Source organism: Labeo rohita, chromosome 15 (assembly GCF_022985175.1).
Source record: "Labeo rohita strain BAU-BD-2019 chromosome 15, IGBB_LRoh.1.0, whole genome shotgun sequence".
Classification (NCBI taxonomy): domain Eukaryota; kingdom Metazoa; phylum Chordata; class Actinopteri; order Cypriniformes; family Cyprinidae; genus Labeo; species Labeo rohita.
Window position 1 is genome coordinate 6,527,531 of NC_066883.1, and position 16,408 is coordinate 6,543,938.

Genomic DNA, 16,408 nt, shown 5'->3' on the forward strand with positions numbered 1-16,408 from the left:
CTCCTCAAGCCATTCAAAACGTCAAGAGGAAAGAGAACAGCAGCATTACACAGAGTCATCCACCTACTATAACGTCACCACCATTCATGAGCACCAGCAGAGAACAGAAGAGCAAAGACAACTTTGTAATACTCTGTGATTCCAACGGCCATCATCTTGACCCCAGACGACTGTTCCCGGGGAGATCTGTGAAGAAGTTCTGGTGTCCCACTTCACACTCAGCTCTGAGGCTGCTGCGAAAGGATGTGTTAGGTGCACCGTCACACGTAATTCTTCACACCGCAACAAATGACCTCAGTGCTAGAAAGATAGATGTCACTAAAGCCCTGTTCAACGTGGAGAAAACAGCTAGCAGGATCTACCACAGAGCCAAAATCAATGTTTCAAACCTTCTACCTCGAAAAAGAGGTGCCACAAAAGATCATCAACACAATCAATGCGGAGATAGCTGTAATCTGTGCTTCAATGACAAGTTTAATGACAATGACAAGTTTAATGCGTAAACAAACCTGCGTGACCATAGTAACCCGGGATTATCAGAGATAGATTATTAATGTTTTATTTTGAATTAAGTAATTATTATATTAATTATTATAGAAATTAATACAATATTAAATGATAATACTATGCGATGCTGTCTACGCGAATGTTGTCTGTGCCCGCCCTGGTGAAAAAAACAGCATATGCTGGTAGGTATGTTTTGATGCTGGAATGCTGGTTAGGTAGGTTTTGATGCTGGTTTAAGCTGGTCCTTTGCTGCTTCATGCTGGTCCTTGACCAGCAACATGACCAGCAAGGGACCAGCTTAAACCAGCTAAGGACCAGCATAAACCAGCAAAGGACATTGCATAATATTATCATTTAATATTGTATTAATTTCTATAATAACTAATATATTAATTGCTTAATTGAAAATAAAACATTAATAATCTATCTCCGATAATCCCGGGTTACTATGGTCACGCAGGTTTGTTTACGCATTAAACTCGTGGCCATGAGAAGCGCATGTCGTTTCCTCAACATAATAAGACGTGGCCACGAGAAATGGATGTCGTTACCTCGACAAAATGATCTCGTGGCCACTAGTTGATCTGACGTTCCCACAAATTAATATCTCGTGGCCACGACATAATATGACGTTCCCACGAGTTGATATGACGTTCCCACGAATTAATATCTCGTGGCCACGACATAATATGACGTTCCCACGAGTTAATATGACGTTCCCATGAATTAATATCTCGTGGCCACTACATAATATCACATTCCCACGAGTTGACAAACTTAAGTGAACCGAAGGTGTCCCCTCCCGGTCACCATAGTTTTACAATCAATTAACTGTGTTCATACAACAGAAACATTATTTTATTTTTGTCAACGTACAGAAAGACCAAAATCCAAAGTGACCATTAAACCTGCTCAACATGTATTCAGAGGAGACACAGTCACTCTCAGATATGAAATAAATGGTAAAGGAGTGACTAGCTGGCACTACTACTGGTATAAAGATGATTTAGTTAGGTTTGTCAGTAATCGACAGGAACACACATTCAGTTCTGTTACTGAGTCTGACGCAGGTAAATACTCCTGTAAAGGATCAGAGACAGAAGGATCACGCTGGTCACAAATGAGTGATGAAGTTACACTGACAGTATCAGGTGAGTTTGATCATCTCTTCATACACACAAACACACTTTTAACATGTTATTAATGGGTGATTTCTCAATTTCAGATCCCAGAACAGTTTTCAATTAAATTCAATTCACATTTATTTGTACAACACTTCACAATAAGACAAGAGACAAGATGGCTGCCGCAGCATGTGGAGCTGCATGTGGAGCTGCTACAGGCAGAAGCAAAATTCGAACAAAACCTGAAATCTACCATACAGATACAGGGCAAGTGATTGTGGAAGATGAGCTTTTGAACTTTTTGTTTGTTAAGCTCAAAACTGTGAAGCAGGATGAGATTGTTTTGATGGCTACGGACTGTTTTGGATCAGAATGGATTGCAAACTCCACCAAACTGCTTTTCGAACTGTGTCCAGGTTCTACTCGCAAGCTTGTGGCTCACACCGGACCTCAAAAAGACTCAAAGAACATCAGGAGTTGCCTTAAGCTCCTTAATGAAGCTGGTGAAAATGTACCTCGGTTTGTTTCTCACCATCTTGATGAACTTCCACCTGTGACTTTTAACAGCCTTGATGTGTCCTGTTTGCTTGGTAAGATTGAACAACTAAGTGTGGATTTTACAACTATGAAACAGGCTGTGTCTCTGCAGACTAACACTTATAACGATCTGCGGATTATTACCACGGACATAAACCAACGTTTGAGTGCTATTGAGCAGCCTAGACCAAATCTGAAGAGAGGGCCTGTTCTCCAAACCATCAAGCCTGTGACGACTCAGAGAGTGTCCACTCCTCAAGCCTGTGAGAAGACCCAAGATGACATGGAGGGTCAGACCAGCGAAGGAGATTTAAGCCAGATGGAGAATTCTGTCTCAGGCAGAAGTGGAGTGGAGTGGAGTGACATGGCAGCTACTCCACCCTGGAACCTGGTACAGGACAAGAGGAGCAACAACCGCAGAAAACAGGTCCATGAAAATGCTTCAGTAAAGCTCAAACCTCGGCTGAATCCTCACAAAGGGAAGAAACCTGCTGGCATTTTTGGAACTGGTACAGGTGGAGACATCCAAGTCATAAAATCCAAACTGGTGAGTGTATTTGCAACAAAATTCTCTCCTGATTTGGACTCTGAGACTTTGACTAAATATATGAAAGATAAACTTGGGTGTGATGTAACCTGCCAAAAGTTAGAAGCTGTACAAAGTCGGTTCAGTTCTTTTAAAATAACCACAGAGTGTAAAGAAGTAGATGAAATGTATAATCCAGAGCTGTGGCCTGAAGGCACTTTTGTGCGGCGATTCTATGAGGCACGCAAACCTAAATCTACAATGACATTCAACAGCTGCATGCTGGGTAACAGCAGATTATAAAACACACCCATGACTCCCAGCATGCAGCTGTTGAATGTCACCATTGTTGAGATTCATATGCTGATTCTTGATGTCTGTGTGTGTCAAAGTGACACCGTGGATTTCAAGGTTTAGTGTATAAGATAAACATCCATAATAGTTCATATGCCTGTTGTAAACATTATGAAAATAGATTAACCACTGCATGACATCCGTGCATCAGACCACTGGATGTTAATGATTTCACAACCAATAAAAATTAACCAAAAACACCTCATCAGACTTCTTTTTGGCTTTTCACTTTGCTGTAATAGATGTGCTTCATACACGTAATTACAACAGCCAAAAAATATCAAAAGTCAAGAGTCCAACTAAAGTAAACCCTGATCGCCATGATGGTGAGGTCAATTAAAATTTTTTAAATAAATAAATAAATAAAATAAATAAAATTCTCAAAGAATATTTGTGGATATATGACAGAAATCAAGTCAAACTGTAATGTTGTTTGTGGAGTTGTTTAATCAGAGATTTAATGTCTTCATTTATTTAAGTTCATTTTCTCTTCGGCTGTGTCTGATTCTTGTGTTTTTCTTTCCTTCTGTGATTCTGCTTGTAAACAGCAGGTGTTCATCATTATTGGTCAATCATGACATAATTATCTCCTTAACTCCAACACTGTGTCAGTGCTACTTGAACACTCTGTAGTGTGGCTGAAATGTACCCGTGTGTTTCCGCCCCAGTTCTGAGCATGTGCAGTGACTCACCAGAGAGAGTCGTTGATCTGAAGTGCCTCAGTCTCATTGAATCAACAAGTTCTTATCTAATTCATTTGATTATTTCTTAATTTAGTTTCAAATAACAAGAATGAATCACTTAACATAAGTAAATTTGTTTTATTCTTGTTAATCAGACATATTTGAATCAAGTATGTGGCTAGTTGACTTTTTTGAGTGTACAAATAGGGCCAAGACAATATTGCCTTGCTATATTGAGGGTGTATCTGGTCCAGAAAATATAGTAGAGCTGTGGAGACAGCACTATGCAACTCTGTTTAATTGTATTAAAAGTGAGCCCTATTGTGTGGGTGAGTTAAATGAGGATGTAATTCACTTTACTCCCAATGAAGTCTATAATGCTATAGAGCAACTAGCTGATAACAAAGCTAGTGGTAAAGATAACATTACTGCGGAGCATCTCAAGTTTGCCAGCCCTAGAGTGGCAGCCCTTTTATCCATTTGCTTCACAGGGCTGATGACTCATGGTATACTGCCAGACACCATGTTGACCGTCACATTAGTGCCCGTCATTAAGGACAAGGCAGGAAAAATAGGGAGTCTTGACAACTATAGACCCATTGCTCTAGCTAGCATTCTTTCAAAGGTGTTAGAAAAGATGCTACTAGATAGATTGAGTGGGCTCATTTGCACCACAGAAAATCAATTTGGCTTTAAGTCTCAGCACAGTACCGATCTATGTATGCCTTGAAAGAAGCTGTTGAATCCTACAGATTCAACACAGGGCTCTACAATGTTTATTGGGTTTATTGATGCGTCCAAGGCATTTGACAGAGTAAATCATCATAAGCTTTTTACTAAACTCATGCTTAGGGGTGTGCCGGGATGCATCATACGTATACTGGTTTACTGGTATGCCAAACAAAGTATGCAGGTTAAATGGGGAAATAGCTTATCGGCACCTTTCAGTGTAAGTAATGGAGTACGGCAGGGGGGGCTTCTGTCTCCAGCCCTGTTTAACTTATACATGGATAAACTTTCAAAGCAGTTGAGGAAATGTAAGACGGGTTGGAAAATAGGGAACACTCTGTTAAACCACCTGATGTACGCAGACGATTTAGCTATTATGTCCCCCAGCACTGTTGGGTTCCAGCAGTTGTTGGATATATGCTCCAGGTATGGGGTTGAGTTTGATGTACAGTACAATGCAAAGAAGAGTTTTGTGTTGGTTTGTAGGACTAAGGAAGATCAGAAGTTGCACTTCCCTAGGTTTTACTTGTCTGGACATTGTATCTGTGTATCTAACTGTATAAAATATCTTGGGCATATTATTACTGACAAGATGGAAGATGATGCTGACATGTATAGGCAAAGACGAATGTTGTATATCCAAGCGAACATGTTAGTCAGGAAATTTCATTACTGCTCTGATGATGTGAAAGTGCACTTGTTTCGTGCTTATTGTACCCCTATGTATGCAGCCCCATTATAGGTCAACTTCAAAAAAGAGACCATGCGCAAACTGCAGGTAGCATATAATGATTGTCTGAGGATACTGTTGAAGAAGCCCAGGAGCAGCAGTGCAAGTAAGCTTTTTTGTGACTTGAGGCTAAGCTGTTTACTGGCCTGTTTGAGGAACCTAATGTATAAGTTTATGTGTCAACTTGATGAGTCACAAAACTGTATTATAGCAAGGCTCACAAGTCCCAGGTGTAGTTCGGTCCGATATCAATCACATCTATGGAAGCATTGGTATGAGTGCCTTTTAAGACTCTTGTGAAAAAGGGTGTATTTTATATGTTTATGTAACTGTTTTTTTTTGTTTTTTTTTTTTTTTTCTTTTTGTATATGTTGTATGTCTTGCTATTGGGCCTAGGGCCTGTAATAAATAAAGAGAACAATACAAATCATTGCAAAGCAGCTTCACAGAAAATGTTAATTTCTATATTACATTTAGGAGAAGCTTAGTAGTGACTATGTTTAGGTGATGTCCATATGTCAGATACTGTACGTAGAGAAAAAATCATCCAGTTATGACATGTATTCAAACAAAAAGTGAACACTATTAACAGCAATGATTATATGTTGTAGTTAAACTTTTAGAAAAATCTGGTAATTTTGCATGTTGGTTCAGGGTTGGCTTCATCTAAGGTCCTAGGCATCATCTCTTCTCAGGTGTTTGGTCATCTGAGATCTTTGTAAGGGTTGGATCCAGACTGAAGCTTGTGTCATTCCTAGTTACTTCTGGATGGCCATCCTGTGGCAGAAACAGAAAAGCAGAAAAGTATGTGTTCAAACCAAGCAGACAATGTGCATTTGATCATATATAACTAAAGATTATGAGATACATTATGTCAGGGGTGGCGAATGTCGGTCCTGGAGAGCTGCAGCCCTGCATAGTTTTGCTTCAACCCTAATCAAACGCACCTGAACAAGCTAATTAAGGTCTGAAGGGTTACTAGAAAGCTACAGGCAGGTGAGTTTTAATTAGGGTTGGAGCTGAACTCTGCAGGGCTGCAGCTCTCCAGGAACGGGGTTCACCACCCAAGGTTATTATAGTTAACGAAAACGAACGAAAAAACTAAAACTAGAATTGAAAAAGCATTTTCGTTAACTGAAATAAAAATAACAACGAGAGTCTATTTTTATTTTATTTTTTTTAATTATTATTATTGAAGAGTGACAGTAGATACACATACATTACAGATAAAACAACAAACTACAACCAGACAAACAACAGTAACACCAATTACAAAAAAGGATTTCCACAGCTAATATATAGGGGGAAAATACATATATACATATATATATACATAAATAATAAATAAAATTATAATAGTAATAATAACAGCAAGAATAATAGCAATATTATTAATGTGCAATTCTATTATAAATGATAACAATGGAACACCTTAATATCTTATTTGAAGGGGGTAGGTTATTGGAGGCAGTAGGGTTATTGGTACTAATAATTAAACAGTGAATAATGGATTGAGGAGAAAAACAAAAACAAAACAAAACAAAAAGCATAAAAATAGAAAAAAACATTTCTCCTTTAAATAAAAAAAAAAAAAAAAAAAGTAATGGCAATGATATTATTAATATGTTATTGTAGTCGAATTTGTAAAGAAATTTTTTTTTTCTTTTTTTTTAAATATAACTTATTTAACACTTACATTACACATAAGTGCTGTCATTACATGGGTATATAAAGTTCAACTGCTATTTAGTTTTTCAAGTTTATTATATTTATTAACTTTATTTATTCATTCATTCCTTTGATACTGCTGTCGGTTACAGTGTCATCCTCTGTAAAAAAATAAAAATAAAAATAAAAAAATAAATAATAATAATAAAAATAAAATAAAATAATAATAATAAATAGACAAGAGAAAAAAAAAAAATAAAATAAATAAAGAGGATGTAACAAACAGACAAAAAAAAAAAAAATAATAATAAATATATATAATAAATATAAAATAAATATAAGCAAATAATTTTAGAGGATCTGAAATGTGAACAATGTTGAATAAAGAGAAAAGATGAGGAAGAAAAAACGAGACATGGAGAGAAAAAATGGGAGGACAGGGAGGTATTAGGGGACTATTGGTTTCAAACTGACAGTGGAAACAGACGGTGGAATAAATCATGAACCCGTTTCTTCATTTCGTAGGTCATTGGCAGGCCCCTTCTAGATCATTAGTGCACAATCTAGTTGCGGTCTCGCCTTAATTGTCGACTCTACTATGTGAAGTTCATGGGTAGTAATGCTAATGTCAATGCTTCCACAAATTTTCTTCTCGCAACCATACTGTTTTTATTTGCCAGACCTGTTGGCGGTTCAATGTTGTAAAAACATATTGCTCTCTTTGAGGCGAGAGGTAGTACTTGACAGAAAAGATAGAACCAGAAAGAGAGAGAGGAAAAGAAAAGCCATGGAAACAGAGGAAAAATAAATCAAAAAAATAAAAATAAAGGAGAGAAATTATATCTTGGGAAGAAAAAATGAGGGAGGGGAGAAAAGAGAAAAACAAATACAACAAAAACTAACATTATAAAAAAAAAAAAGGGAATAAATTACAGTATACCCCAGGAATGAATGCAGAAATAAATATTAATTAGTTTAAACAAATTGAATGATAAGAGTAGTAATAATAGTAATAGTAATAATAATAATAATAACAATAATAACAACACTAAGTAATAGCAACAGTGTGTACATGAATATACACACATCCATACACATACAGATGTAGGGCAAATGGTGCCATAATATGAAAGTAGAAGATAGTAAACTTATGGACGTGTAGGTAAATAAATATTAATTATATTATATTATATTATATTATATTATATTATATTAATTATACTAATAATGTTAGTAATAATAACAACTTGCCATAGCAAGAGTAATGGCTACATAACAAATATACATACAAACATGCGCATACTTATATAGATGCAAAGCATATAGTGCTTTACGTTAAAAGTACAGGACAACAACAACAACAACAACAAAAAAAAAAAAAAAAAAAAAAAAAAAAAGGGCAGCTTATGTGGATTTGTACATAGAGTTGTATCATCATAATAATAATAATAATAGAAAGAAAAGAAAAAAGAGAGAGAGAGAGAGAGAGAGAGAGAAAAACAGTAGAGGACTGAAAACTAAATGCAGACCAAGATTAGCAAATAATTATAAATTATGATTATAGTAACCCTAATATTAATATTTATAGTATTCCAGTATGATAAATTGCAGATGTTCCACCGTAAATAATTCTTATTATTATCACCATTCTTCCATATAGTGTGAATTTATTGTGGGGCATTAATTCACCAATCAGGGCAACTCAATATGTAAAAAAGGGGCAATGGAACCAAATAGTTGTTTAAATTCAGATATCTTATGTTTTTCTGTGGCTATCTGTCTTTCATGATTAATGTAATCTCTTAATAATTGTTGCCATTGTGTAACGGATACTGTGTTTTTATTTTTCCAGTTGATTAAAATTGTTTTCTTGGCAATAACTAGAGACAGAAGGATAGGGGCAATGTAGTCCGGTGTGGGTTTAATTTGTGAGTGGTCACCTAAAAGACACAGTAATGGGGTTAGAGGGATTTCACATTTGAAGTAAACAGATAGTTTAGCTATAATGTCTTTCCAAAATGAGGTAATAAACAACGAGAGTTTTAAAAAAAAAACGAAAACCAACTTTTTGTCTTTGTAAATACACTCTAAAAACAAATGGTGCTATATAGCACTAAAAGTGGTTCTTTGGCTCGTAATCATAGGGGAACCACTTTTAGTGCTATATAGCACCTATTTTAAAAGGTGCTATATGGCACCTTTGTCAAATGGTTCTATGTAGAACCATCAGATGTACCATACACAGTTAATGAGATAATTAGGTGATTAACAAAGTGATGATTGATCATTATTGAAGACACCTGATGTTAATAAGCAGAATCACCAAAGGAGAAAACCAAAATTTTTAAGCAACCATTATAGTGGTCAATGTTTGCATTAGTTGGGCTCTTGACCCTTTAATCTTTAATACTAGATTTTGTTTGGCTGCTGTATTTGAGTTAAAACAGCCAGACAAGCCAAAAGCTCAAGTCACCAGGTGATTATGTTTTAACATATTCATTTTTGGTGTAAATCACCCAGAGTCTAATCTCAAAGTTAGGTGTTTTTTTTTTTTTTTTTTTTTGTTTTGCTTATTGTAATAACCTTGACAATCCACAGAAGAACCAGCACTTCCTATACATTTTGGAAAGTTTTTTCTTACAACCTGTTTAAAAAAAAAAAAAAAAAAAATTTACCTAGGCACACATAGACATCAAGAACCAGCCCATGAATCTCAACAATGGTGACAAACGGCATATTCAGATAAACAGATCAACTCTGAACTCTCATAGTTTATTCATGCCGCAATGCATGATGGGAGTCATGGATGAGTTCTGATTGGCTACAACACGCTTTTTGATGGTCACCGTTGTTGTGATTCTCACACTGATTCTTCATGTCTGTGTGTCTAAATTAAGATAAACTTTGTTTCATCATCTGTCTGATTATGGCAAAACTGATTGATCTTTTGTTCACAGTTTTTTTTGTAATCGGTAAGAAAATTCTATGTCAAATACTCAAGTCACTATATGATGATTAAGTCAAGCATAGTCAATGCCATCTTATTGACTTTTGCTCTTTGCTTGTCTGGCTGTTATAACTCAGTAATTGCAGCCAAACAAGATCTAATGTTGATGATTTAAGGGTCAAGAGCCCAACTAATGCAAACACTGACCACTATAATGGTTGCTTAAAAATTTTGGTTTTCTCCTTTGGTGATTCTGCTTATTAACATCAGGTGTCTTCAATAATGTTCAATCATCACTTCGTTAATCACCTAATTATCTCGTTAACTTCAACACTGCTTCAGTGTTTATATGTGTCCACACTCAGAGTGTTAAATTAACACTGGGGATTTTGCTGTGTATAGCATTTTATTACTTCAACAAAAATGGTGCTCAATAGAAACAATCATAGGGGCTTGTATTACTACAATAGTAGTAAATATATTTACTACAATGGCAAAATGTCTTGAATCACTTTTATGCTTTTCTAAGGTCAAAAGGTCTTATGTGGGAAATATTTCCTTATGGGGGCCTTAGGGGCAAAAAAATCTTCAGGAAATACACTGTATGTTAATGTTGTTTTTAATCTTTTCCCCAACTGAAGAGTTTAAGAGAGAGTTAGAGATCCTTATTCAGAGGCTTAACAGGTTCTTTGTATGGCAGTGGTGCTATATAGCACCTTAACGACCCCAAAGAACCACTGAAGAACCGCTGAAGAACCAGACAGGGGCTTGACCGGTTCTTTATACACTAACGGTGCTATATAGCACCACAATCACACCAAAGAACCGCTGAAGCACCATTTTTTTCTGTGTGTACATAAGCCTTTTGGGTTGAATTAAAATCTATTTACTTCACGCTGCCAGTTTTAAGCCAGGTGTTTGACCCGTATGGCACCTCGTAGTCTGTGACGTCACGTGTCCATAGTCTGTCTGCGACGCCGCCGGCTAGCGTGAAAGTCGGAAGAAAGCGGCCTATTTGGGATTTCTTTGATTATGACAGTGTCAAAAATAAAAGCAAGTGCCTTGTTGTAGAAGCAGGTGATACAATATGTGGAATACTTCTCAAGGGGAAAAACCCCACGAATCTGAAAGTCCATTTGAAAAGCTCACACAAAAAGGCGAACCAAGAGTACCTGGACATCCATGACTCCCATCATGCATTGCGGCATGAATAAATTAGAGTTCAGAGTTGATCTGTTTATCTGAATATGCCGTTTGTCACCATTGTTGAGATTCATGGGCTGGTTCTTGATGTCTATGTGTGCCTAGAAAAAATACTTATTTTTTTTTTAAACAGGTTGTAAAAATTTTTTTTCCAAAATGTATAGGAAGTGCTGGTTCTTCTGTGGATTGTCAAAGCTATTACAATAAAAAAAAAAAAAAAAAAAAAAAAAAAAAAAAACTAACTTAGAGATTAGACTCTGGGTGCTTTACATCAAACAATGAATATGTTAAAACATAATCACCTGGAGACTTGAGCTTTTGGCTTGTCTGGCTGTTTTAACTCAAATACAGCAGCCAAACAAAATCTGGTATTAAAGATTTAAGGGTCAAGAGCCCAACTAATGCAAACATTGACCACTATATTGGTTGCTTAAAAATTTTTGGTTTTCTCCTTTGACTTGACTCTTAACTTTGTTAATCACCTAATTATCTCGTTAACTTCAACACTGCTTCAGTGTTTATATGTGTCCACATGCTGTGTACATGAATTATGAGCTTCTAGAACTTTTGACTTCTTAATTGAACTTATTTCCACAAACTGGACATAGAAATAAAAACAGTATAAATAAACATAACAAATACATTTTTTTCTTAGCCTTATTTCGTGCAAACAATAAGTGCAACCATAACCAAAATACTCTCTCAATATTCAAACTGCAAATAGAGATTTTTTATTTATTTATTTTCTTTTCTTTTCTTTTAGCATGGTACAGAGCAAAGCGATGATTACAGCCGCACAGTCTAGCCAAAGCTAGGTTTGGTTTTGGAAGATACTGTATGTAGAATAATTTGTGCAAATTAGGGAGCCAGTCTCAAAATGCAGGGAATTAAATGTTTTTGTATGTGCACTTGCGTTTTACTTTTGGTTTCAAATTCACTTACTTATAGACTATATACTCATGAAAGTACAAGTACCCAAAAAAAACTGCTTAATTACGGTAATGTGATTAGTTATAATTCATTACCTCCACCACTGATTCCTGCCCCCCACCTCCACTAGTGCAGGTCTTGCGACCGCAACCATAAGCCCTTAGTTCTCTCAGGCCCATCAAACCCACATCTCCCAAATATCCACATCAGCCATTGTTCAAACTGTTTTTCCTCCTGTGCAGCCCAACCTTTTACCCACTTCAGATTTGATCAACCTCACCCATACCTCAATTTCCGTTCCTTTCCATCTTCCTCCTGCTTCCTTTTCAGCTATTTCTGGAGAGTCTCCCAGTGTGAGGCTCAAAATGTACTCCTCTGCCGCAGCAGTGATCTTCTCTCTTATACCTCTAAATTACTTGCAGTCGGTTGCTGTCCTCAATAAGCCTTTTTAGGAGATTCTAACTTGAAGCTCAAGTTGAGCCTTGGGTTTGAGCCTATTTCGGGGGGCAGCAAGCCAAGTTTGTTTAGCATTATCTAGCAGGACTGAATGGGCAGGCGAATTTGTTTTTGACTGCTGGTTCAGATGTAAGCAATGGGATGAACTCTAGGCTATTAATATAAAATTTGTGAGTTTGAGCATTAGTTTTTTTTTTTTTTTCATTCTTTTCAAGTCTTTTCATGTGTCATAAGAATGTAAACTTGTTTGTTTTTAGAATTGCTATTTGCAGCTTTATTGTCCATAAAATCAACAGACTGAATCAATAGTCTAGCGAGTGGTTTATGTTCTGTTCAAGTGTGATCTAAGTGCAATTCTGTTCCTGTGTTATAGATTCTTTTGTGTGGGGCTTGTTTGGGTGTTGTTCTGCTGAGCAGGTCCATGCACTAGTGTGAGGGGTGGTTTGGTGAGAAAGTGCTAGAAGTTTTTCAGTTTTTGTTAAAAAATGTTGAAGCATCAGCTATGTGGGTGCTCACGTTAACAAAACGCCTTAAAACTGTTGCATGAGTCATAGTGATCTCCCGATTGGTATATTAATGATATACCAGAGGTCAAGATCTTCCGCTGGAAAACTTTCAAAACTCACGATCCAACTAACTTTATATTGCAGGCCTTTCTAAACCAGCTCTGACTGTTCAGCCTCAGAGTTCAGTGTTTACTGAAGACTCAGTTACTCTGGGATGTGAGCTGATTCACTCACAGAATGGATGGGTGTTTCTCTGGAGAAAAGACTCAAACCGTGAATCTACTGGAGCTGCAACTAAAATAATCAAACTTGCAAAAGTCTCTGATGGAGGAGCGTTCAAGTGCAGAGCACGAAGCGAAAAATATTACACAGATTACAGTGAATCAGTAACAGTGACAATATACGGCAAGTACTTTTACTTACATAATGTACATATAATTTCATAAAACACTGAATTAGTGCAATAACAGCTATCGAGAACAAAATGTTAGTCTAATTTGATTTAGCATGTGTTTTACAATCAATAAACTGTTCATACAACAAAAATAGCATATTATTTTTGTCATTGTACAGAAAGACCAAAACCCAAAGTGACCATTAAACCTGCTCAACATGTATTCAGAGGAGACACAGTCACTCTCAGATGTGACATATATGGTGAAGGAGTCACTAGCTGGCGCTACAGCTGGTATAAAAAAGGTTCAACCAGGATTGTCAGTAAACAACAGGAACACACATTCAGTTCTGTTATTGTGTCTGACGCAGGTAAATACTCCTGTAAAGGATCAGAGACAGAAGGATCACGCTGGTCACAAATGAGTGATGCAGTTACACTGACAGTATCAGGTGAGTTTGATCATCTCTTCATACACACACAAACACACTTTTATCATGTTATTAATGAGTGATTTCTCAATTTTAGATCCCAAAGCAGTTTTAAGTGTTTCTTCACAGAAGTGCTTGACTGAAGGTGATCCAGTGACTCTGATCTGTGAGGTTTACAGTTTCTCTACAGGCTGGACATTCAACTGGTTCACCTTAACTGTCTCACTAAGTAAGTTATAATGTGTTTCATGTGGAAACTTCTGAACTTGCTGATTTTATTCAAATCCAAAATACTATTTAATATTAAATACATTCTCTGGTATTACAGGGAACAGGCATCATTATAATCTACTCTCAGACAGCAGCAGAGGAGCAGGAGGAAACTACACTGTCAGTTCTGCTGCTCTAAATCACACAGGAGTTTATTCGTGCAGAGCAGAGAGAGAGAAACCAGCCTATTAAACAATTGGTTCATATTTAATAAAGAGAGTTTCTATTCTCCAGTCTGAGACTCTCAGATGTAAAGTTGTAATTGTCATCTCAGGTGTTTCTCCTCCAGTCTCTCTGATCGTCAGTCCCAGCAGAATTCAACACTTCACATCTGTCTCTCTCTCTCTGCGCTGTGAGGACCAGAGTAACTCTACTGGATGGAGAGTGAGAAGATACACAGACCACTGGGGAGTGGAAGATTGTTCATCATTACTTCGAGGATCACAAACAGGATCTACATGTACAATCAGCTCCACCATCACATCACACACTGGAGTGTACTGGTGTGAGTCTGAATCTGGAGAGAAACATCATCCTGTTAATATCACTGTACACTGTGAGTCTGTGTTTTTTTTTTTTTTTTTTTTTTTGATAATTATACTATTAATGCCATACGTCCTTGTTTGTTCTGTTTCTGTAGCTGGTGTGATTCTGGAGAGTCCTGTTCATCCTGTGACTGAAGGAGATCATCTGATTCTGCACTGTTTATATCGACATACAACCTCACCAAACCTCAGAGCTGATTTCTATAAAGATGGATCACTCATCCAGAATCAAACTACAGAGATGAGCATCACTACTGTCTCAAAGTCACATGAGGGTTTCTATTACTGCAAACACCCAGAGAGAGGAGAGTCACCCAAGAGCTGGATCTCAGTCAGAGGTGAGAATAAGAACTAGAAACACTACAGAAATACTTCTGTACACTTTACAGCACTAATCTAAATATATAAATATATCTCAGCTTCCACAGACTCAAGATCTGATGGTCTCAAACCCATAATAACTGGAGTGACTGCAGGACTGACTGTCACAGTTTTGATCATTGTCTTCTTGATCCTGCTGTGGCGCTACAGAAAAAACAAAGGTTAAATTAATTTTCCAATACATATTTGCAAACACTAGCTCTGTTCCTAAACCTTGTGAGCTCCTATCCCACAATAACCTAGGATAGTTTTCTGGTCTTATCTAGTCTCCCAACCTGGTAAAGCTGTTATGTCAGTTGATTTTACAAGGTGTCTGGTCAGTTTTCAGATGCACTCATCAAATGTTATGTTTGTGTAGGTGGAAGATCTCAGTCTCCCTCTACTGTCAGTCAACAGCAGAACAACAGTCAGACATCAGACCATAAACAGAGTGAAGCCGAATACAACACACTGCAGTCTGGTCAGTCTTTACCCATTACCCATAAATAATATTAAATATCCATAAATCTTCACAAGCTGAGATGGAAGATTTATGGATAACTTTATTAACAGAATGGATCTGACAACTAAATAATTTTTCACTCTTCTAAAGTTAAACATGATATTTGTGTGTTTGACATGTAGGATATTAATTAATGTATTATTTAATCACAGGAACTGCTCATATTTATGACTCTGTTGATGCAGCTGTTAATAAAGACATAAGCACAGGTAAACAACATCATTTGAGTGTATTTTATGTCAATATGATTAGAAGTTTCATTGTAAAGAAAGTGAAAATTCATCTTCAATTTTTTTTCATTTCTCTGTTGCTCATTGTAGACAGTGTAAGTGAATATACTGAACTCACATATGCTGAGATTGAATTGAAATCTACAAAGAAACAGAAGAAAAAGAAAGAAAACAAAGGTAAACTGAAACAAAAGTCTCCTATAATTTTATGATCATAACAGTAGCAGAAATTACCACAGTATTTTCCTAAACATCAGTTTTCATTTTAAAATGTAATATATATGTAGGGATTGTAATATATTGAGATTTCACATGACTGTTTGACATACAGTACAGGTGCTAATGAAATTAACTGTTGTCATCTTTTAGACAATAAAACCAAAAGTTCTGACTGCTTTTACTCTAAACTCACACTGAAAACAGTGAGTTAAAATGAAACAAAAAACATTCACAGTTCACAAGAGAACTACATCTACAAGCCTCAATCATGAATTGAAGAATAAACTGAAATATCGTATGTAAAAATGAAATGCGCATTTTGAATTATTTTCTGTATTTTCAGGTGCTGGATCTAGTGATGTGACATATACTCAGCTGAAATTAAAATGCCAAGGTGAGAAACTTTCAATCCCAGGATACTGATGAGTTTCAATCATCATCAATCATTTATAATCTTTGTGATATTCAGCATGCGATGGCAATAGATTCATCAGTACTTGATATTAGTGAGTGTCATGACTTGGTTGTCATAGAAA

The 16,408-nt window shown here is 36.4% G+C and overlaps 2 protein-coding genes across 2 annotated transcripts in view; both read left to right on the forward strand.

The window, feature by feature from the left end:
* LOC127177453 (Fc receptor-like protein 5) overlaps positions 1-16,408 on the forward strand; it is a 118,753-nt gene that overhangs the window by 36,196 nt on the left and 66,149 nt on the right. The window lies entirely within an intron of this gene.
* Positions 1,951-13,291, forward strand: LOC127177458 (uncharacterized). The gene is made up of 2 exons (XM_051129746.1): positions 1,951-2,715; positions 13,045-13,291. The coding sequence occupies exons 1-2, from the start codon at positions 1,978-1,980 to the stop codon at positions 13,063-13,065; spliced, it is 759 nt and encodes a 252-aa protein (XP_050985703.1). The 5' UTR covers positions 1,951-1,977; the 3' UTR covers positions 13,066-13,291.